Below are 22,192 nucleotides of genomic sequence, written 5' to 3'. Positions count from 1 at the left end.
AGGTGGACTTTGGGAGCACCGATATATATATTTTTTCCCTTTTTCTCTTTTTGTGAGTGTGTATGTGTCTGCTTCTGTGTGTGATTTTGTCTGTATAGCTTTGTTTTTACCATTTGTCCTAGGGTTCTGTCTGTCCTTTTTTTTTTTTTATTTTAAGCACTTGTTATCATTGGTGGATTTGTTTTTTGGTTTGGTTGCTCTCTTCTTTCTTTCTTTTTTTCTACCTTTTATTCTGAGCCGTGTGGATGACAGGCTCTTGGTGCTCCAGCCAGGCATCAGGGCTGTGCCTCTGAGGTGCGAGAGCCAAGTACAGGACACTGGTCCACAAGAGATCTCCCAGCTCCACATAATATCAAACGGCGAAAATCTCCCAGAGATCTCCATCTCAACGCCAAGACCCAGCTCCACTTAATGACCAGCAAGCTACAGTGCTGGACACCCTATGCCAAACAACTAGCAAGACAGGAACACAACCCCATCCATTAGCAGAGAGGCTGCCTAAAATCATAAAAAGTCCACAGACACCCCCAAACACACCACCAGACGTGGACCTGCCCACCAGCAAGACAACATCCAGCCTCATCCACCAGAACACAGGCACTAGTCCCCTCCACCAGGAAGCCTACACAACCCACTGAACCAACCTTAGCCACTGGGGACAGATACCCAAAACGACGGGAACTACGAACCTGCAGGCTGTGAAAAGGAGACCCCAAACACAGTAACTTAAGCAAAATGAGAAGACAGAGAAACACACAGCAGATGAAGGAGCAAGGCAGAAACCCACCAGACCTAACAAATGAATAGGAAATGGGCAGTCTACCTGAAAAAGAACTCAGAGTAATGATAGTAAAGATGATCCAAAATCTTGGTAACAGAATGGAGAAAATACAAGAAACATTTAACAAGGACTTAGAAAAACTAAAGAGCAAACAAACAGGGATGAACAACACAATAAATCAAATTTAAAATTCTCTAGAAGGAATCAATAGCAGAATAACTGAGGCAGAAGAACAGATAAGTAACCTGGAAGATAAAATAGTGGAAATAACTACTGCAGAGCAGAATAAAGAAAAAAGAATGAAAATAATTGAGGACAGTTTCAGAGACCTCTAGGACAACATTAAATGCACCAACATTCGAATTACAGGGGTCCCAGAAGAAGAAGAGCAAAAGAAAGGGACTGAGAAATTATTTGAAGAGATTATAGTTGAAAACTTCCCTAACATGGGAAAGGAAATAGTCAAGTCCAGGAAGTGCACAGTCCCATACAGGATAAATCCAAGGAGAAACACACCAAGACACATATTAATCAAACTATCAAAAATTAAATACAAAGAAAAAATATTAAAAGCAGCAAGGGAAAAACAACTAACACACAAGGGAATCCCCATAAGGTTAAAAGCTGATCTTTCAGCAGAAACTCTGCAAGCCAGAAGGGAGTGGCGGGACATATTTACAGTGATAAAGGAGAGAAACCTACAACCAAGATTACTCTACCCAGCAAGGATCTCATTCAGATTTGACAGAGAAATTAAAACGTTTACAGACAAGTAAAAGCTAAGAGAATTCAGCACCACCAAACCAGCTTTACAACAAACGCTAAAGGAACTTCTCTAGCCAGGAAACATAAGAGAAGGAAAAGACCTACAATAACAAACCTCAAACAATTAAGAAAATGGTAATAGGAACATACATATCGATAATTACCTTAAATGTAAATGGATTAAAGGCTCCAACCAAAAGACACAGACTGGCTGAATGGATACAAAAACAAGACCCGGATATATGCTGTCTACAAGAGACCCACCTCGGACCTAGGGACATATACAGACTGAAAGTGAGGGGATGGAAAAAGATATTCTATGCAAATGGAAATCAAAAGAAAGTTGGAGTAGCAATTCTAATATCAGACAAAATAGACTTTAAAACAAAGACTATTACAAGAGACAAAGAAGGACACTACATAATGATCAAGGGATCAATCCAAGAAGAAGATGTAACAATTGTAAATATTTATGCACCCAACATAGGAGCACCTCAAATCAAAAGGGAAACACTAACAGCCATAAAACGGGAAATCCACAGTAAGACAATCATAGTAGGAGATGTTAACACCCCACTTTCACCAATGGACAGATCATCCAAAATGAAAATAAATAAGGAAACACAAGGTTTAAATGATACATTAAACAAGATGGACTTAATTGATATTAATAGGACATTCCATCCAAAAACAACAGAATACACATTCTTCTCAAGTGCTCATGGAACATTCTCCAGGATAGATCATATCTTGGGTCACAAATCAAGCCTTGGTAAATTTAAGAAAATTGAAATCGTATCAAGTATCTTTTCCGACCACAACGCTATGAGACTAGATATCAATTACAAGAAAAAATCTGTAAAAAATACAAACACATGGAGGCTGAACAGTACACTACTTAATAACCAAGAGATCACTGAGGAAATCAAAGAGAAAATCAAAAAATACCTAGAGACAAATGACAATGAACACACGACGACTCAAAACCGATGGGATGCAGCAAAAGCAGTTCTAAAAGGGAAGTTTAGAGCAGTACAATCCTACCTTAAGAAACAAGAAACAGGGCCTCCCTGGTGGTGCAGTGGTTGGGAGTCCGCCTGCCGATGCAGGGGACGCGGGTTCGTGCCCCGATCCCGGAGGATCCCACGTGCCGCGGAGCGGCTGGGCCCGCGAGCCATGGCCGCAGGGCCTGTGTGTCCGGAGCCTGTGCTCCGCAACGGGAGAGGCCACAGCAGTGAGAGGCCCGCGTACAGCAAAAAAAAAAATAAAATAAAATAAAAAAAGAAACAAGAAACATCTCAAATAAACAACCTAAGCTTACACCTAAAGCAATTAGAGAAACAAGAACAAAAAACCCAAAAGTTAGCATAAGGAAAGAAATCATAAAGATCAGATCAGAAATAAATGAAAAAGAAATGAAGGAAACGATAGCAAAGATCAATAAAACTAAAAGCTGGTTCTTTGAGAAGATAAACAAAATTGATAAACCATTAGCCAGACTCATCAAGAAAAAAAGGGAGAAGGCTCAAATCAATAGAATTAGAAATTAAAAAGGAGAAGTAACAACTGACACTGCAGAAAAAGATCATGAGAGATTACTGCAAGCAACACTATGCCAATAAAATGAACAACCTGGGGCTTCCCTGGTGGCGCAGTGGTTGAGAGTCTGCCTGCTGATGCAGGGGATATGGGTTCGTGCTCCGGTCTGGAAAGATTCCACATGCCGCAGAGTGGTTGGGCCCATGAGCCATGGCCGCTGAGCCTGCGCGTCCGGAGCCTGTGCTCCGCAACAGGAGAGGCCACAACAGAGAGAGGCCCATGTACTGCAAAAAAAAAAAAAAAAGGAAAATCTGGAAGAAATGGACAATTTCTTACAAATGCACAACCTGCCAAGATGAATCATAGAAAGAAATAGAAAATATGAACACATCAATCACAAGCACTGAAATTGAAACTGTGATTAAAAATCTTCCAACAAACAAAACCCCAGGACCAGATGGCTTCACAGGCAACTTCTATCAAACATTTAGAGAAGAGCTAACACCTATCCTTCTCAAACTCTTCCAAAATATAGCAGAGAAGAACACTCCCAAGCTCATTCTACGAGGCCACCATCACCCTGATACCAAAACCAGAGAAGGATGTCACAAAGAAAGAAAACTACAGGCCGATATCACTGATGAACATAGATACAAAAATCCTCAACAAAATACTAGCAAACAGAATCCAACAGCACATTAAAAGGATCATACACCATGATCAAGTGGGGTTTATTCCAGGAATGCAAGGATTCTTCAATATATGCAAATCAATCAACGTGATACACCATATTAACAAATTGAAGGAGAAAAACCATATGATCATCTCAATAGATGCAGACAAAGCTTTCAACAAAATTCAACACCCATTTATGATAAAAATCCTGCAGAAAGTAGGCATGGAGGGAACTTTCCTCAACAGGATAAAGGCCAAATATGACAAACCCACAGCCAACGTCGTCCTCAATGGTGAAAAACTGAAAGCATTTCCACTAAGATCAGGAACAAGACAAGGTTGCCCACTCTCACCAGTATTATTCAACATAGTTTTGGAAGTTTTAGCCACAGCAGTCAGAGAAGAATAGGAAATAAAAGGAATCCAAATCGGAAAAGAAGAAGTAAAGCTGTCACTGTTTGCAGATGACATGATACTATACATAGAGAATCCTAAAGATGCTACCAGAAAACTACTAGAGCTAATCAATGAATTTGGTAAAGTAGCAGGATACAAAATTAATGCCCAGAAATCTCTGGCATTCCTATAAACTAATGATGAAAAATCTGAAAGTGAAATTAAGAAAACACTCCCATTTACCATTGCAACAAAAAGAATAAAGTATCTAGGAATAAACCTACCTAAGGAGACAAAAGACCTGTATGCAGAAAACTATAAGACACTGATGAAAGAAATTAAAGATGATTCAAATAGATGGAGAGATATATACCATGTTCTTGGATTGGGAGAATCAACATTGTGAAAATGACTCTACTACCCAAAGCAATCTACAGATTCAATGCAATCCCTATCAAACTACCACTGGCATTTTTCACAGAACTAGAACAAAAAATTTCACAATCTGCATGGAAACACAAAAGACCCCGAATAGCCAAAGCAATCTTGAGAACGAAAAACGGAGCTGGAGGAATCAGGCTCCCTGACTTCAGACTATACTACAAAGCTACAGTAATCAAGACAGTAGGGTACTGGCACAAAAACAGAAATATAGATCAATGGAACAGGATAGAAAGCCCAGAGATAAACCCACGCACATATGGTCACCTTATCTTTGATAAAGGAGGCAGGAATGTACAGTGGAGAAAGGACAGCCTCTTCAATAAGTGGTGCTGGGAAAACTGGACAGGGACATGTAAAAGTATGAGATTAGAACACTCCCTAACACCATACACAAAAATAAGCTCAAAATGGATTAAAGACCTAAATGTAATGCCAGAAATTATCAAACTCTTAGAGGAAAACATAGGCAGAACACTCTATGACATAAATCACAGCAAGATCCTTTCTGACCCACCTCCTAGAGAAATGGAAATAAAAACAAAAATAAACAAGTGGGACCTAATGACACTTCAAAGCTTTTGCACAGCAAAGGAAACCATAAACAAGACCAAAAGACAACCCTCAGAATGGGAGAAAATATTTGCAAATAAGCAACTGACAAACGATTAATCTCCAAAATTTATAAGCAGCTCATGCAGCTCAATATCAAAAAAACAAACAACCCAATCCAAAAATGGGCAGAAGACTTAAGAGACATTTCTCCTAAGAAGACATACAGACTGCCAACAAACACATGAAAGAATGCTCAACATCATTAATCATTAGAGAAATGCAAATCAAAACTACAATGAGATATCGTCTCACACCAGTCAGAATGGCCATCATCAAAAAATCTAGAAAGAATAAATGCTGGAGAGGGTGTGGAAAAAAGGGAACACTCTTGCACTGCTGGTGGGAATGTGAATTGGTACAGCCACTATGGAGAACAGTATGGAGGTTCCTTAAAAAACTACAAATAGACTGCCTGGAGGGGTGGGATAGGGAGGGTGGGAGGGAGACGCAAAAGGGAGGGGATATGGGAACATATGTATATGTATAACTGATTAAATTTGTAAAATAAAAAAATAAATAAATAAAAAAAACTACAAATAGAGCTACCATATGACCCAGCAATCCCACTACTGGGCATATACCCTGAGAAAACCATAATTCAAAAAGAGTCATGTACCAGTATGTTCACTGCAGCTCTATTTACAAGAGCCCGGAGATGGAAACAACCTAAGTGTCCATCATCTGACGAATGGATAAAGAAGATGTGGCACATATATACAATGGAATATTACTCAGCCATAAAAAGAAACGAAATTGAGCTATTTGTAATGAGGTGGATAGACCCAGAGTCTGTCACACAGAGTGAAGTAAGTCAGAAAGAGAAAGACAAATATCGTATGCTAACATATATATATGGAATTTAAGAAAAAAAATGTCATGAAGAACCTAGGGGTAAAACAGGAATAAAGACACAGACCTACTTGAGAATGGACTTGAGGATATGGGGAGGGGGAAAGGCAAGCTGTGACAAAGCGAGAGAGAGGCATGGACATATATACACTACCAAACGTAAGGTAGATAGCTAGTGGAAGTAGCCGCATAGCACAGGGAGATCAGCTCAGTGCTTTGTGACCGACTGGAGGGGTGGGATAGGGAGGGTGGAAGGGAGGGAGACGCAAGAGGGCAGGGATATGGGAACAGATGTATATGTATAACTGATTCACTTTGTTATAAAGCAGAAACTAATGCACCATTGTGAAGCAATTATACTCCAATAAAGTTGTTAAAAAAAAAGATGGAAAGACAACCCTCAGAATAGGAGAAAATATTTGCAAATGAAGCAACTGACAAACGATTAATCTCCAAAATTTACAAGCAGCTCATGCAGCTCAATATCAAAAAAACAAACAACCCAATCCAAAAATGGGCAGAAGACCTAAATAGACATTTCTCCAAAGAAGATATACAGACTGCCAACAAACACATGAAAGAATGCTCAACATCATTAATCATTAGAGAAAAGTGAATCAAAACTACCATGAGATATCATCTCACACCGGTCAGAATGGCCATCATCAAAAAATCTACGAACAATAAATGCTGGAGAGGGTGTGGACAAAGGGGAACCCTCTTGCACTGTTGGTGGAAATGTAAATTGATACAGCCACTATGGAGAACAGTATGGAGTTTCCTTATAAATCTAAAAATAGAACTACCATATGACCCAGCAATCCCACTACTGGGCATATACCCTGAGAAAACCATAATTCAAAAAGAGTCATGTACCACAATGTTCATTGCAGCTCTATTTACAATAGCCAGGACATGGAAGCAACCTAAGTGTCCATCAACAGATGAATGGATAAAGAAGATGTGGCACATATATACCATGGAATATTATGCAGCCATAAAAAGAAACAAAATTGAGTTATTTGTAGTGAGGTGGATGGACCTAGAGTCTGTCATACAGAGTGAAGTAAGTCAGAAAGAGAAAAACAAATACCGTGTGCTAACATATATATGGAATCTAAAAAAAAAAGAAAAGAAAAAAATGGTCATGAAGAACTTAGGGGCAAGACGGGAGTAAATATACAGACCTACTAGAGAATGGACTTGAGGATACGGGGAGGGGGAAGGGTAAGCTGGGACAAAGTGAGAGAGTGGCATGGACATATATACACTACCAAATGTAAAACAGATAGCTAGTGGGAAGCAGCCGCATAGCACAGGGAGATCAGCTCGGTGCTTTGTGACCACGTAGAGGGGTGGGATAGGGAGGGTACAAGGGAGGGAGACGCAAGAGGGAAGAGATATGGGGACATATGTATATGTATAACTGGTTCACTTTGTTATAAAGCAGAAACTAACACACCATTGTAAAGCAATCATACTCCAATAAAGATGTTTAAAAAAATAAAATAAAAACCCATTAGATTTGCAAAAATTAAGAATCGACAAAATCATTGTCACAGAATGCATCAAAGAGAACCCTTATATTCCGCTAGTGGTATAAATTAGTAAAACCACAACAATATTTTGTAAAATTGAGCATACCCTGCAACCCAGCAATTTTACTCGCACATGTACTCTAGAGAATCTTACACCTTTGCTCCAGAAGACATGACTAGAATGTTCCTAGAAGCAAAGGTTATATCAGTAAAGAGCTGGAAACAACCCAAATGTCCATCTACCGGAAAATGGATATATTATGGTATATTTCCACAAAAGAATTCTGTATATCAGTGAAAATGCATATACCACAGCTATAAGCAACTTAAGTAAAAGCAAAACAAAGTAAAACAAGCAAAAAAGCAAATTCTAGAAGAGTACACAGAGTATATCATTTTTTTAAAGCTCAAAAAATGATACATATGATAACATTATTTTTTAAAAAGCAGAGAGCAGGGCTTCCATGGTGGTGCAGTGGTTGAGAGTCCACCTGCCGATGCAGGGGACACGGGCTCATGCCCCGGTCCGGGAAGATCCCACATGCCACGGAGCAGCTGGGTCCGTGAGCCATGGCCACTGAGCTTGCACATCCGGAGCCTGTGCTCCACGACGGGAGAGGCCACAACAGTGAGAGGCCCGCGTACCAGAAAAAAAAAAAAAAAAAAAGCAGAGAGCAAAAATCTGTGTCAGTGGTTACAAAGAGTGAGGATGACAAATGGATGAGATAAGGAGGAGCATCTATGTGGATGGCAGTTAGTGATAATGGCAGAGTTCCTGGATTGTATATGGGGGGGTGGGATCATGAGTGCTCCTTAATATTAATATGCTTTATAACTTTACTTCATAATTCAAATAAGCGTGTGTATGTGTACACACATATATACATATATTTTTCCATTCTGTGGTAGGTATGAAATAAATTTAAAAAGTTAGGGCTTCCCTGGTGGCACAGTGGTTGAGAGTCCGCCTGCCAATGCAGGGTACACGGGTTCGTGCCCTGGTCCGGGAAGATCCCACATGCCGCGGAGCGGCTGGGCTCGTGAGCCATGGCCGCTGAGCCTGCGCGTCCGAAGCCTGTGCTCCGCAGCAGGAGAGGCCACAACAGTGAGAGGCCCGCGTATCGCAAAAAAAAAAAAAAAAAAAAAAAAAAAAAATTAAAAAGTTAAAAAGGGTGAAAGTAAGACTAAATTATGCTAGTTGATATTGATTGCAATGGGAACCAAATCCCCAGTCCAATACTTACTGGTCAAGGGTCTTATAATAAATGTCCAGATCCTTGTTCACAAGCTCTGTTGTTCTCATAACAATCATCATTTCCCTATACTTTTCCTCAGCATCCCGAAATTGAGGTTCTCGAAGTTCTTTCTTAAAATGAATAATTTCTTCCTCATAACCTTTCTGTCGCCCTATTGCCAAACTGTGATTTCTTTTTATATTATCTATTTTTTCTTCCAACTTCTGATGTTCACTAGGAGAGAAAATGACAAATGAGGACCATTTGTAGATTTTAGCAGCCTAAAGTGGAAAAGACAGATTTCTTCAGATAGATAAATACCATTTATCATTCTCCTTAGCAATCAGCATATGAAAACAGTCTCTCCTTGCTTTTTCTTTAAGGTTTCAGTACTAAAGAAAACTTTCTTCTTTCCAAATCTCTGAAGCATCTAGGTTTTTAAACAGCTGATTTCTGTGTGCTCAATAAAGTACTCTTGTAACATGTGAACACTGAAAAAGTTCCTGATGTTTACACACTAACCTAAGAAAAGTACTCTTGGTGATTAATATTACAAATTCACAAACTTCTCATTGTGAACTAAGAATGCACAGTTACCAACTCTGAGAAGTTACTGAGCAACAGGTATCATCAGTTGGTTCACAGTATGTCAGACAAAAGAAAATTTTATCTCAAACAATTTATGCAGTAGTATTACTAAAAGTTTGTATTTCTCTATTAAAACAAAATTTATCTTGTATAAGTATAAAAAAGCATCAATAAAGAGGGGATATATGTATATGTATAGCTGATTCACTTTGCTGTACAGTAGAAACTAACACAACATTGTAAAGCAACTATACTCCAATAAAAATTTAAAAAAAAAGAAAAGAAAAACATGGAGAGGAGTTCCAAAAAACAAAGCATCAATACTGACAAAAACGTAAAATACTTAAACTTTTCTGATAACTTGGTAGATAATACAGATTTTAACGTATGCTTTAAAAATCTTCATTTATTTAACAATTACTTATTAGGCATCCTCTTATTTGCTAGGCACTTCTCTCAAGATTATGAACATCCTTATAGAACTGGCCTGATTATCTGTTTTGCTGACATTTCTGTTGTGTCCTGAAGAAAGGTTTGAAAAAGAGAAGTTATGCTTAGTAGTCTGAATGAATGTAAAAAGCACTGTTACGTACTAATTACAGAAGGAATTATAAAAATATCTGCTTTTGATCTTTAGTAGCAAGGAATAAACTGTTTCATTTAAAAGCTTGTTCTATAAGCTTCACGTTTTTTTTTTCAACGTGGCAGCAAGAACACCAGCATTACAGTGTTAAAGAGCTGAGGCTTGGAAGCCAGGATATCTGGTCACATTCCTGGCTTTCATTCTTATTTCCTATGATCTTTTTTTCTGGGTCTCAGTGTCCTAATGCATAAAAAACAAGCAGGCTGAAAGATGAAGAGCTTCTAGTTGTTAAGTCTGATTTCCTTGATATATGAAAGAGATCTAAAATAGCTAAACCAAGAGAACTTACAGTAACATAGGAGTAACTGTTTGTTAGGTTTTAATAACTAAATTATATTTCAATTTATTATATCCTTTAGAGAAACTTAAGCATTCTTTGATTCAGATTTGTTTGTGAAATCACAAGAAAAATGAAAAATCTACAAGGCTGAATGAATGAGTATATCCAACCAGCTGAGGTGGTTCCAAAAAATCTATTTGGCTAGTACAACCTTTTATACCAGTCTAGTGCCTTAGCATCAACCAGGTTCTTACAGAATTCCTAAGGCAACTCTAAGGCAGAGAAAGCAAGAATAAAATCTTTTCTGCTGTAGCAGGAAGACAGCAACTACAGTAAGTACCAATAAAACCAGATGAAAGAAGAATTCTACTAATTGCAAAAATGATGCTCTGCTTTGCGCATAATTACACCTGGGACCATGTAGAATGGGTCACCAATGTCAAAGTGCTTTGGCAATAACTCCATTAAGAGTTAAGCATTAAGCTCTGACCCAGGCAGGGTCCAGAGGCCATATATTCTTTAGGCCATAATCTTGTGAAACAGGCTCGTGAAAATCTGGGAACTTGGTATTTTTAATACTGGCCATCACTGCATAGTCATAGTGTGACTATAAATTCTATATTACTACTTCAGCTTGTAAAGCCATGAAATATATTTGTAAAAAAAGTGCCCATCTTCCTTTAAGCCTGAAAGGACACTTTGGCTATAGGCTTACATTCTTTTTAAAAAAACATGTATTGAATATTTTTCACATTTCAATAATAAAGACCTTTATTTAAACTAAAGATTATTTTTTAAAACACACTTTTTCATTTGTAAAACCTGCATTTGACCCATTTCCTTCAAATGTTGTTTTCTTTCTTCTTCAACTTCTTTTAGTTCTTCATTCCTTTTTCTTAAAGTAAGGTTATCCTGTAGCCACCTTTCTTGTATCTAAATGTAAATATTAAATTCGTTAATAAAAATAATCAAGTTACCAACATGTGATTCATAGCAGGCAACTGGTGACAGGTAGTGCTAATTCTGCCTTAGAATCATGTGTATCTCAGCAGAGGGAGAAGAAGCCAGTGTAAAGGAATCTCCAGGCCTGGAGGAATCTGGATGGCCCATATACACACAAAACAGACACTAAAATGATGAGATAAAATGATATAACTGGATTTTTAATATTTTATACCTATGCCCCATTGGATCATCTTGCATAAGAACCTCACAATGGAGCCTAGTGATCTAAAAGATAACAAGAGAGCATGACTACTAACAAAGTCTCCCCCACTTTTTTTCCCTAGTTGTATTTGTCTACTAACATTTGCCAAGACCATTATATACTGTTAAGTATGTCAGATAAGATTTTTACCTTCAAGCTGACAGACAATCATACAAGGCGCTAAGAAGTTTCACAAAAACAGTAAGTCTATATACTTGATGACACTTTTCTAGCCACTGAATTGCACTGAAAAATTTAAATTTAGCTGTTCTTGTTGAGTAGTTTTGTCCTTAAAAAGCAGCCACTAAATCATTTGGCGGCGGCAGCAGCACCAACACAATTATTTCAGTACTTTTCCTGGTGATTAAAATGGACTATGTTGTCAAGAGACAAACAGGAAACAATTTATAAGTTGACTCTTTGGAACTCAGGAAAAAAAATTTTCCTGCAGAAAATGGTGGTTTGGCCCATAGAAGCCTGGACAGAAAAAAATCATCCTAAGTTTGGAGTCGGGCCTTCTCAAAGATCCTTCTACAGCAACCCTTGTAGTTGAGATAAACTCAGTGATGTGGGAAGGAGGAGGCAGGGGCAGATCTTTGGTAACACTTTGTTGCCAACAGTACTGACACAGGAGTCACCAGGGAAAAAGGATTTGGGAGGTGGGAGAGAAGAAGGGAAGCCAAGGACTTCTCTCATATGTTTAATGTTCACATCCAACGCTGCCCATCTATGAATCACTCTTTTGAGGGGTTTTTTTGTTTGTTTTTTTTAACTGTCATTAAGGTTCCTTTCAGTTTTCCTGGAACTAATAATATAAATATATATATATCTATTAAAGGCATCATTATAAGCAGTTAGAGATGACTAAAATGATATGGTTGTAAATGTCCTTTTGTTGCCAAGGCAACCTAATGTGCCACCGCAGCTGCTATGACTCTCCAAGATTCTCCCATGGGGAACTATGCTTATACATTTTCCTTATTAGGAACAAAAGAATGTGGCACTGTTTGCTTTCATCTAATATTATATAACAATGGAATTTGCTTTCATGAATACCTGAAAGGACTCTTTAAAGGGCTATCACATTTTTAGGTGAGACTGATTTTTTGCATGAAATAATGTTCCTGGTCTGTTATCCTGCATGGTCACCAGAAAGCTAGGGATTTCCTTCTTTTAGGTCAGCTTCTAACTGCTCTTTCATTCTGAGAGAGAGTATATAGCACAGTAGTTAAAGAGCATAGGCTTTGAAGTTAGATATACCTAGGCTCAAATCTCAGCATTACAACTTTCAAATAGGATGACTTTGGACAAATTAGTTTAAATTCTCTGAGCCTTTTAAAGATTAAAATAGTTAGTGTATGTAAAAAGTACTAAGTACAGTGCCTGGCTCAATAATTGCTAGTGAAATACCTTTTGGGTCAAATCTGTCCTTATACTTTAAGCAGTAAAAATTCCAGTTACAGTATTCAAAATAGAAAATAGGAGAGAAAGAAGAGATAAAGTATCAGAGAAAACCAGATGCAGGTATACTACACCAAAACTGTTTTCTTATTATACTAGCAATTTGACAATGTAGGGTCAAGTTCTACCTCTGTTACTCACTACTTTTGTGACCTTGGGCAATTCAGGTCACCTCCAGTTCCCTTCATCTGAAAAATGAGGGAGGAAGATTATTAAACTTCCAAATTTTAAAATTCTGTGGAGTAAATTTAATAGGGCTTAAGTGTGTAAATAAGCCATTAGGCTCCTCAACTCTTAGATAGTAACCCCAATCACTCAGCTCAGAGAGCAGTTAATGCATGCAGCTGGTCACTTAAAGGAACCATAAAAGTTAGCTGTTTTCTAGTTACCTGCGATAGAATAATATGCTGAATAAACCCCATTCCGAAGTCCACCAAAAGTCTGGTTGGGAAAAATGCCATTTATAGAGGATTTCCTGAAAGCCATGCAGTGCTCTGACTCAGTGATTGATAGTTAAGGGGATACATCAGAACCTCTGAGGAACTTTAACAAAATATACATGCGTATGCGTATGCCCATGCCCCAGAGGTTCCCATTTATTGGTCTGGAATGGAGAAAGAGATGTGTATTTTCAATAACCCAGGTGATTTTTTTTTTAAGTTTGAGATGTAATTCATATACCATAAAATTCACCAATTTAAAGTGTACAATTCAGTGGTTTCAGTATATTCACAAGGTTCTCATTCTAGCACATTTTATCACCCCAAATAGAAACTCCATACCCATTAGCAGTCACTCTCTATTCCCTTTTCTTTCCTTCCCCGCAACCCCCAGCAACACTCCTCTGCTTTCTGTCTCTATGGATTTGCCTATTCTGTATATTTCATATAAATGGAATCATACAATATGGTCTTTTGTGATTGACTTCATTTAGCATAATGTTTTCAAGGTCTGTCCATGTTGCAGCATCTATCAATATTTCATTCCTTTTAATGGCTGAGTAATATTCCATGATGGTTAATTTTATGTGTCAACTTGACACCACAGGGTGCCAAGACATTTGGTCAAACATTATTCTGAGTGTCTTTGACAGTGTTTCTGGATGAGATTAACATTTACATTGGTAGACTGAATAAGTAAAGCAGACTGCCCTTCCTAATGTGGGTGGGCCTCATCCAGTCAACTAAAGATGTGAACAGAACAAACAAGGCTGAATAAGGGGTAACTCATCCTGCCTGACTGTATGAGGTGGGACATGGTTTTTTCCTGCCTTCATATTTAAACTGAAACCTCAGCTCTTCTTGGATCTAGAGCCTATTAGCTTTCCCAGTTCTCAGGCTTCAGACTCAAACTGGAACTACACCATCAAGCTCTCCTGAGCCTCCAGCTTGCCAACCACAGATCTTGGGACTTCTCATCCTCCACAATCACTTGAGTTAATTCCTTATAATAAATTTCTTTATCTATATCTATATCTTTATCTGTATCTATACTTATTGATCTCTTACTGGCTTTGATTCTCTGGAGATCCCTGACAAGTACATATGAATATACCAAATTTTATTCATCATCTGTTCATCAGTTGATAACCATTTGGGCTGTTTTCCATATTTTGACTGTCATGAATAATGCTGCTATAAACATTCTTGTACAAGTTTTTATGTAAACATATATTTTACGTTTTCTTGGTTATTATACACTTAGGAGTGGGAAAAACCCAGGTGATCTTGATGGGTGCCTATAGCTAACTTTTGCTCTCCAAACACTCTTAACATTTATTTTAGGCTCCAATCACACCACCTTCTTCTACACTCATCAAGGGATGATAAAGGTGCTGAAACACACTGCAAAAACAAACAAACAAACAAACAAAACCAACCATGAAGTTTGTTGAAGACCTGCTTTTTATTAATCTATACAGTGTCTTCCTTTCCATGAATGCCTATGGAGACATTTTTCTCTGGTCTCAGTCCAGAGAACTGGTTTGTTTTTAGCTTTGAGACGATGTGAAACTTAATTAATTACGACTTTCTCTCTTCATGTGACTAAAATCTTTAGCAAGCATATCAGATTTCATGGCCTTCATTTTATATACTTACTACTCTCCTGGTTTCATTTCCTTCTTCTTGGCCTTATTTCTACATTGTCTCATTTTCTCATCAATTTAAAATGTTATTTAGCATTGCTCTATGTATATAACTTAGTAAACAATTTCTAGAACACGGTAGGTTATAAAAGTAAACTAATATAGTCAGATCCACTAAATTTAGACCTTCAACTTGAAAAGGGTCACAGACTGGTGTATCTTAATTATCTCTCTATATTTGTATGGACATTACTGATTTATAGATTGTGATTTTAAATAGAAAACCCACATATAAGCTAGTGATAACTAAGTATTTTGTTATATACGCATCATAAATTTATATAGCACTTATTAGATGGCAGAGATTTGATTTACCTTTGACTGATATTCATATATTTGACATTCCTGGCACTATGGCCAGAGATTCTTCAGAAAATGGGTATGACTAATCTTCAAAGAGATTTTAACCATTATTTATAACCAAGTGATTAAAGCTTTCAAATAGCAAATTTTATTCAAAACAGCAGGAACAGAGAAGTGGTGTAGTTTTTAAAGGCAGTAACTATCATGCTTATATAAGGCATGCTGAAAATTATTTTCTTAATGTGATCTTAATTATACTGTGGAAATTAATTTCCTTAATCAAGAAAGTAAATGATAAAGGAATCAACTGAAAAACAACTTAGTATATATATATTTTACTTACAGACAACTTTTAAGAATGATACCTAGGGCTTCCCTGGTGGCGCAGTGGTTGAGAGTCCACCTGCCGATGCAAGGGACGCGGGTTTGTGCCCCGGTCCGGGAAGATCCTACATGCCGCGGGGCGGCTGGGCCTGTGAGCCATGGCCGCTGAGCCTGCGCGTCTGGAGCCTGTGCTCCACAACGGGAGAGACCAACAGTGAGAGGCCCGCATACCGCAAAAAAAAAAAAAAAAAAATCATACCTAAAAGTGAGAATGAGAATTGGCAGAAGGGGAAGGAGACTTTAATTTTATGCTTTTATGTTTAAACTTTTACCAGGTAAGTCTTTTACTGAAAATAAAAATTAAAAAAGGAAGAAGAAAAGACAATGTTATTAGAATTGCTTTTCTCAGGGAACCCTCCTACACTGTTGGTGGGAATGTAAGTTGGTACAGCCACTGTGGAAAACAGTATGGAGGCTCCTCAGAAAACTAAAAACAGAATTACCATATGATCCAGCAACCTCACTCCTGGGCATATATCCAGACAAAATTATAATTCAAAAAGATATGTGCACCCCTACATTCATATCAGCACTATTCACAATAGCCAAGACATGGAAACAACCTAAATGTCCATCAACAGATGAATAAAGATGTGTTACATATATACAAGGGAACTCAGCCATAAAAAAAAAACAGAATAATGCCATTTGCAGCAACATGGATGCAACTAGAGATTATCATACTATGTAAGTCAGAAAGATAAATAACCATAGGATATCATTTATATGTGGAATCTAAAATGTGACACAAATGAACCTATCTATGAAACAGAATCAGGGACAGAGAAAACAGACTATGGTGGCCAAAGGGGAGGAGGGTGGGAGAGGGTTGGACTGGGAGTTTGGGATTAGCATACACAAACTGGTATATATAGAATGGATAAACAACAAGGTCCTACTGTATAGCACACGGAAATATAATCAATATCCTGTGATAAACCATAATGGAAAAGAATATGAAAAAGAATATATATATGTAACTGAGTCACTTTGCTGTACAGCAGTACTTGACACAACACTGTAATTCAACTATACTTTAATAAAAAATAAATTAAAAAAGAATACAATCAGGTAAAAATGTTATGATGAAAAGAATCACAACAGCTTGAGTTATACCAAATGCACCTTTTTTTATTATTTCATTTTACAAATGAAAATATGTCTGTTTTTATACTGCCAAAGGAAAATTTTGTCTCTCAGTAACATAAAAAAGAAACATACTTTTTATATAAACATATACACATAAAAAAAAAGAATTGCTTTTCTCTACTGTTTGCATTTCTACTCAATGCAAGTATTGAAAATAAACGTAAAAAATAAAAAAGAAAGAAAAGAATGTTACAGGTATAAGTGCCACCATAAATCATTAGCAAAAAAAGGACCTACCTTCTGTGTATCAATATCTTGTCTCATGATTCCCATTTCCTTATTAATCTTTTCTTTGTGTTTCTCGCATTCACTTAGTTGAGATATTACTTTATTAAGTTCAGTTTCTTTTTGCTACAAAAATGAAAATTTCTTAAGCACAAGAAATAAAAATATAAATAAATCATTTTAAATTATATCCAATTAAATAGTTTTAAATTACCTTCTTATAGTCATCTTTTCCATCTTGAATATAATTCTCAATGTCTTTCACATAACCATGAATATTTTTAACCTTCTCTTTGATATCATTTATCTGTGGAAAAATATTTATTAAAAATACACTAGTTCGGACTAGGGCATTTAAGAAGATTTATTTCCAAGGAATATCTTTTATTAAGATAACAAAAACTTAATAGGAGAGTACAGTGAAACACTGGCTTGGAAGTTAGAAGCCCTGGGTTCCAGTTTCCATCACCAACAGATTTTATCTGAAATCAAATTTTATGATCACCCTATGATCTCCCTTTATTACCTGTGGGATTAGATTAAAAGGTCTCAATTCTCAACTTCTATTTTAGATCAAGAAGCAAAATAATTTACATTTAATCATTCTAAAAAATTTTGAATGTTAAGATTACATCACAAATATGAAAATACTATTTCATCATGTTTTTAATTTCATGTGAAATACTAGTGTCCAACATGGTGCTCTGAATAATAATTTTAACATATATTTTTGATAAGTAAATATATACATGAAATCTTACTTTATCCTGTGCTATTTTGTTGCTTGTATTTTTTTTGTTGATTAATTCTTCTTTCTCCTGCTGGAACTTTTCCAGTGTTGTTTCCAAAGGGCTTACCTGCTCTTTAGCATCCTAAGGATATAAAAATTATAAGGTCTTATATAACATTCCATTATCTTATTTCAGGTGTCAGACTTCATAATAAAATCACTTTCTATGTACCTGGCTTTAAAAGTCAATTCATTTGCTTCTTCCAACAACCCTATGAGGAAGGTACCATTATTTTTCTGCTATATTTCAGATGAGCAGAGATGATTTGTCCAGGGTCCCAAAAGCCAGTAAATGAAGGAGCCAGGATTCAAATCTCATCCAGCTCCAGAGTCTTTCTCTCATCCAGCTCCAGAGTCTTTCTTTTAACCACTACGCTATACTGTGTCAGCCACTGACTTGATTCTTAATCTATACCACATACTCCCAATTATATGAGCATGTGGCTTCAGGTATAAATTTTCATGAGTTTGTAGGGGCCCATATCAGCTCTGTGTGACTGAAAAATAGGAAAGCTTTTTCAGTCCAGGTCTTTCTTTTATAGATGGAAATATGATCATAAAAGAACTTTTTTTTTCAATTATTCTTCCATTTTCTGTTACAACTGATGAATCATAATACACAGAGCACTAAGTATGATTCCAAACACAAAACCATGTGATCAAGTTTGTAAACCAAAAATTGAGTTAACAAGCCATACCGTGCCTTCAGCACAGACACAGCCAAATTATAAAGTTTATCTGCTTTTAGCTGCATGGGTAGTGGGATTTCTCATGAATTCTGCTTTTTAAAGTATTCACTCTCATTCTAAAATGGTATGCTATACACAAAACCATCAGTTTTATTCCAGAATACATCATCTTAATAATAAAAAGCTTTTGTATGCACGTACTGCCAATACATTTAAAAAGGCCCAAATTTTAACAAAAGATTAGACAAGTTCATCAGACAAGAGATCATAAATTATTTTGGCTGAAAAAAAATCTTTAAAAAAAATATGGGGCTTCCCTGGGGGCGCAGTGGTTGAGAGTCAGCTTGCTGATGCAGGGGACACAGGTTCGTGCCCCAGTCTGGGAAGATCCCACATGCCGCGGAGCAGCTGGGCCTGTGAGCCATGGCCGCTGAGCCTGCACGTCCGAAGCCTGTGCTCCGCAACGGGAGAGGCCACAACAGTGAGAGGCCCGTGTACCGCAAAAAAAAAAAAAAAAAAAGGCTCAACATTCTGCTTGCAGGATTCTACAGTGAGTGAGTGAGTGAGTGAGTGAGTGAGTGAGTGAGTGTGTGTGTGTGTGTGTGTGTGTGTGTGTGTGTGTGTGTGTGTGTGTGTGTGTGTGTGTAGCTTTTTTAAGGGAAGGGAGTATGGTCTAGTCCACTTTTCCATGGTTGTGTAGGAACTACAATGTTCTTTCCTAGCAAAACAAGAAGTACAAGGTCTGCATTTCCACCAACTCGATGCAAAGCCCCAAGAGCTTCCTGCAAAGTAAAGCCAGCACAGAGGATCCAATCAATGTCTGCAGCAGGAAAAATTAATGGTGCAAGAAAGGAGGGACTTGATGATGGATGGCCAGTACGTGGTTCAAATTCTAGAAGTGGCCCTGCAGCTTCAGAACAGACATTTTCTCTGGTCTCAGGCCTGTGTGCCCTGACCCAGATCTTTAACCAATATGAAACTGGATGACAAGGACTCAGTTTGCTCAGAAGTCTGATTGAGTGCATCCTCCTTACCTGCTAAAAGTCTGGGTATAATTTCTACACCAAAGGTGCAATGTAGTTGATGAGAAGTTTCAGTTGAGGCTAGAGGGACAGAACTGCTCTCATTTATTGACTCCTTAGACTTGGGGACACCTTCCTTATCAGTGCTAACAGGCCATCACCTAGACCCCTGAAGTTAATATTTTCTACATCTTCTACTCTAGTGCCATGCTGAAGTGTCTGTTAATTCTTCCATCTTCACTGATACAGATATGGCCCGATGAAAGAAGACCTGTTCACTCTGGGTAGCTGGAAGATGCTCAGTTTGGGTCCATCTTTCAGAAAGGTCCTTAATACCTGTTTGGCCCTCAGTTACTGTCTTTGATTGACAGAAAACCTTCAGATGTGTTTTCTGAAGCTGGTTTACTACTAATGACCAAAAGATCATGAAGTTCCTTCAAGGCTGCTGTTACAGATGAGCAAGATTCCTCTGCTGACTCTACAGAGGGCTGACAACACCCACAGAGACTTAAGAGAAGGGGCAATTCCCATATTTCTTACTTGTTCCAGACATTTCCACATTACTTTCTGGAAGCTGTAAATCCTGAGTGGAAATGGAATTTTAAAGGAAGGGTTACATTTTGATGTTTCTACTTCCAACAAGGGATTATCCAAGGTGAGATAAGATGCACTGACGTTCCTGACATTGGTATTCTGACTGCCTGCTGAATTAATAAGCACAGCAACTAGGGGCTGTTCAACTATATCTACTTCCATAAGTGTTTCTGAATTTGAGCAGCCAAAGCATCCTGAAGGTAGAATATTTTTCTCTGTACCCGAAAGGTCCACAGTCTGCTGTAGCCTGTCTCGATCATAAAGGAACTTTTGATCTTAAGCTTAGTTTGCTGAGGCTAAGTAGATATTTTATGGTAATGAAAGCATACTAGTACATTGACGTTGGTGTGCCCACACTTATTTTGGAAGGAAAGGGGTTTTCAAATAACAAACTATTTTACTAATCAGAAGTCCACATCATTTGGCCTTATAACATCTCTACAGAATAAGTATATGATAACCACTGTTCAAAACCATGATCCTCAAGCACTTTAAGATCTGGAAATATCTAATGAATCCATAAAAGTAGAAACAATTATTTAGTGTTATTTCAATGTAGGAATATTTTATATTAGGAAGTGGTTTGGTGTGGTGGGAAGTCAAATGTCTTACACATCAGAAGACCTACCAGAAAATTAACCCTGCCTCCTACTAACTGTATGAATTTGGGCAAGTCATGGAATATTTGTAAATCTCAATTTCTTTTCCTATAAAAAGGAGATTTAGTCACATTTATCAAAATGATACACTGAATACAAAATGAGACACTGAATGGTTTAACGTCAAAGTGCTTTATAAGCAATGAAAAATACAAATGTAAGGTAATACATTTTATACCATACTCTAAGCCTCTGTTATTTTGTAATCCAAAACTACTTAAGAAACATTTACAGTAATTAGTAACAGACTCTAATCAGATTCTAACCAGATTTAATTGGTTGGGTCTTAGATTTGATAAATCTAGATGAGGGATGCCAAATGGGTTCCATTTCATGTGTCAACTCAGTGCCTGCTCAGTGTAGTGGGAAGTATTCCGAGACTACATCTGGAATTAAAAAGAAAAAGTGCTATGCCTGAGAGGCAGTGTCTGTCATGGATATAGGATCTGTAGGTAAGACAAACCTCCCATACAAGTAGGAATCCTTATATGGAGTTAGCCAGCCACCACCAGACCACCTCCAGTAACAGGAAGTTCACTACTTAACCAGGCAGCCAGTTCTTCCTTATTATGGTCAATAAATTTTCTTCCAGAAATTTTTACCTATTAGTACAAGTTCTATATACCATTTTCACTTGATCCTCACAATAACCATAGTTCTGGCCATTGCCCCAATAAAGAGAATTTCACATATTTGAACTGATTTTTAAAACTAATATGTATGAATGTTTTTACCTTTATTTCTCTGTATAAGGACTGAACTTCAGTGGATAATTCCACAGTCTGCTCCTCCAGTTGCTGACGACGTTGTAAATTAGTGGATATCTGAAGTTTCTCTGATTTAAGTTCATTTGTTGTACTTTTTAGGTGCTGAATTTGTTCCTGCTGGTCCTGTATAAGCTTACGATTCAATTCAATCTTACTGGAAACTGCATGAAAACATATTGATACAGTGATTAATGTAAGGGTACAGAAAATACTATAAGCAGCCTCATTCCAGTTTTATAGGTCTCTGTGGCATTCCCAAAGGCTGAGTTTCTGTGGGTCCCACCTACTGCAATAAAAATGCCACAAGAACCTGTCCAGCTCCCAAACCTGCTTGCTGTCCCCTCCTGAATAGGGCAGATATGACTGAGAAAGAGTACAGCTCATTTGTTACTCATCATTCAAAATCTGTTCTACAAAGAGAGGAAACAGAGGAGAAGTGATGCCTTTGAGA

The 22,192-nt window shown here is 37.5% G+C and overlaps 1 protein-coding gene and 1 pseudogene across 1 annotated transcript in view; both read right to left on the bottom strand.

The window, feature by feature from the left end:
* Positions 1 to 22,192, bottom strand: part of RAD50 (RAD50 double strand break repair protein) — a 108,272-nt gene that overhangs the window by 25,795 nt on the left and 60,285 nt on the right. The window contains exons 16-21 of the mRNA XM_060093338.1: positions 21,709 to 21,902; positions 17,982 to 18,092; positions 17,435 to 17,527; positions 17,233 to 17,346; positions 11,151 to 11,278; positions 8,844 to 9,068 (exon numbers count right to left, since the gene is read on the bottom strand). Coding sequence (XP_059949321.1) covers positions 8,844 to 9,068; positions 11,151 to 11,278; positions 17,233 to 17,346; positions 17,435 to 17,527; positions 17,982 to 18,092; positions 21,709 to 21,902 — 865 coding nt within the window. The remainder of the gene's footprint in view (positions 1 to 8,843; positions 9,069 to 11,150; positions 11,279 to 17,232; positions 17,347 to 17,434; positions 17,528 to 17,981; positions 18,093 to 21,708; positions 21,903 to 22,192) is intronic.
* LOC132485816 (regulatory solute carrier protein family 1 member 1-like) lies at positions 19,353 to 21,602 on the bottom strand (annotated as a pseudogene).

The sequence above is a fragment of the Mesoplodon densirostris genome, chromosome 3 (assembly GCF_025265405.1).
Source record: "Mesoplodon densirostris isolate mMesDen1 chromosome 3, mMesDen1 primary haplotype, whole genome shotgun sequence".
NCBI classification, from domain to species: Eukaryota; Metazoa; Chordata; class Mammalia; order Artiodactyla; family Ziphiidae; genus Mesoplodon; species Mesoplodon densirostris.
This window is presented reverse-complemented; position numbering and strand designations above follow the sequence as displayed.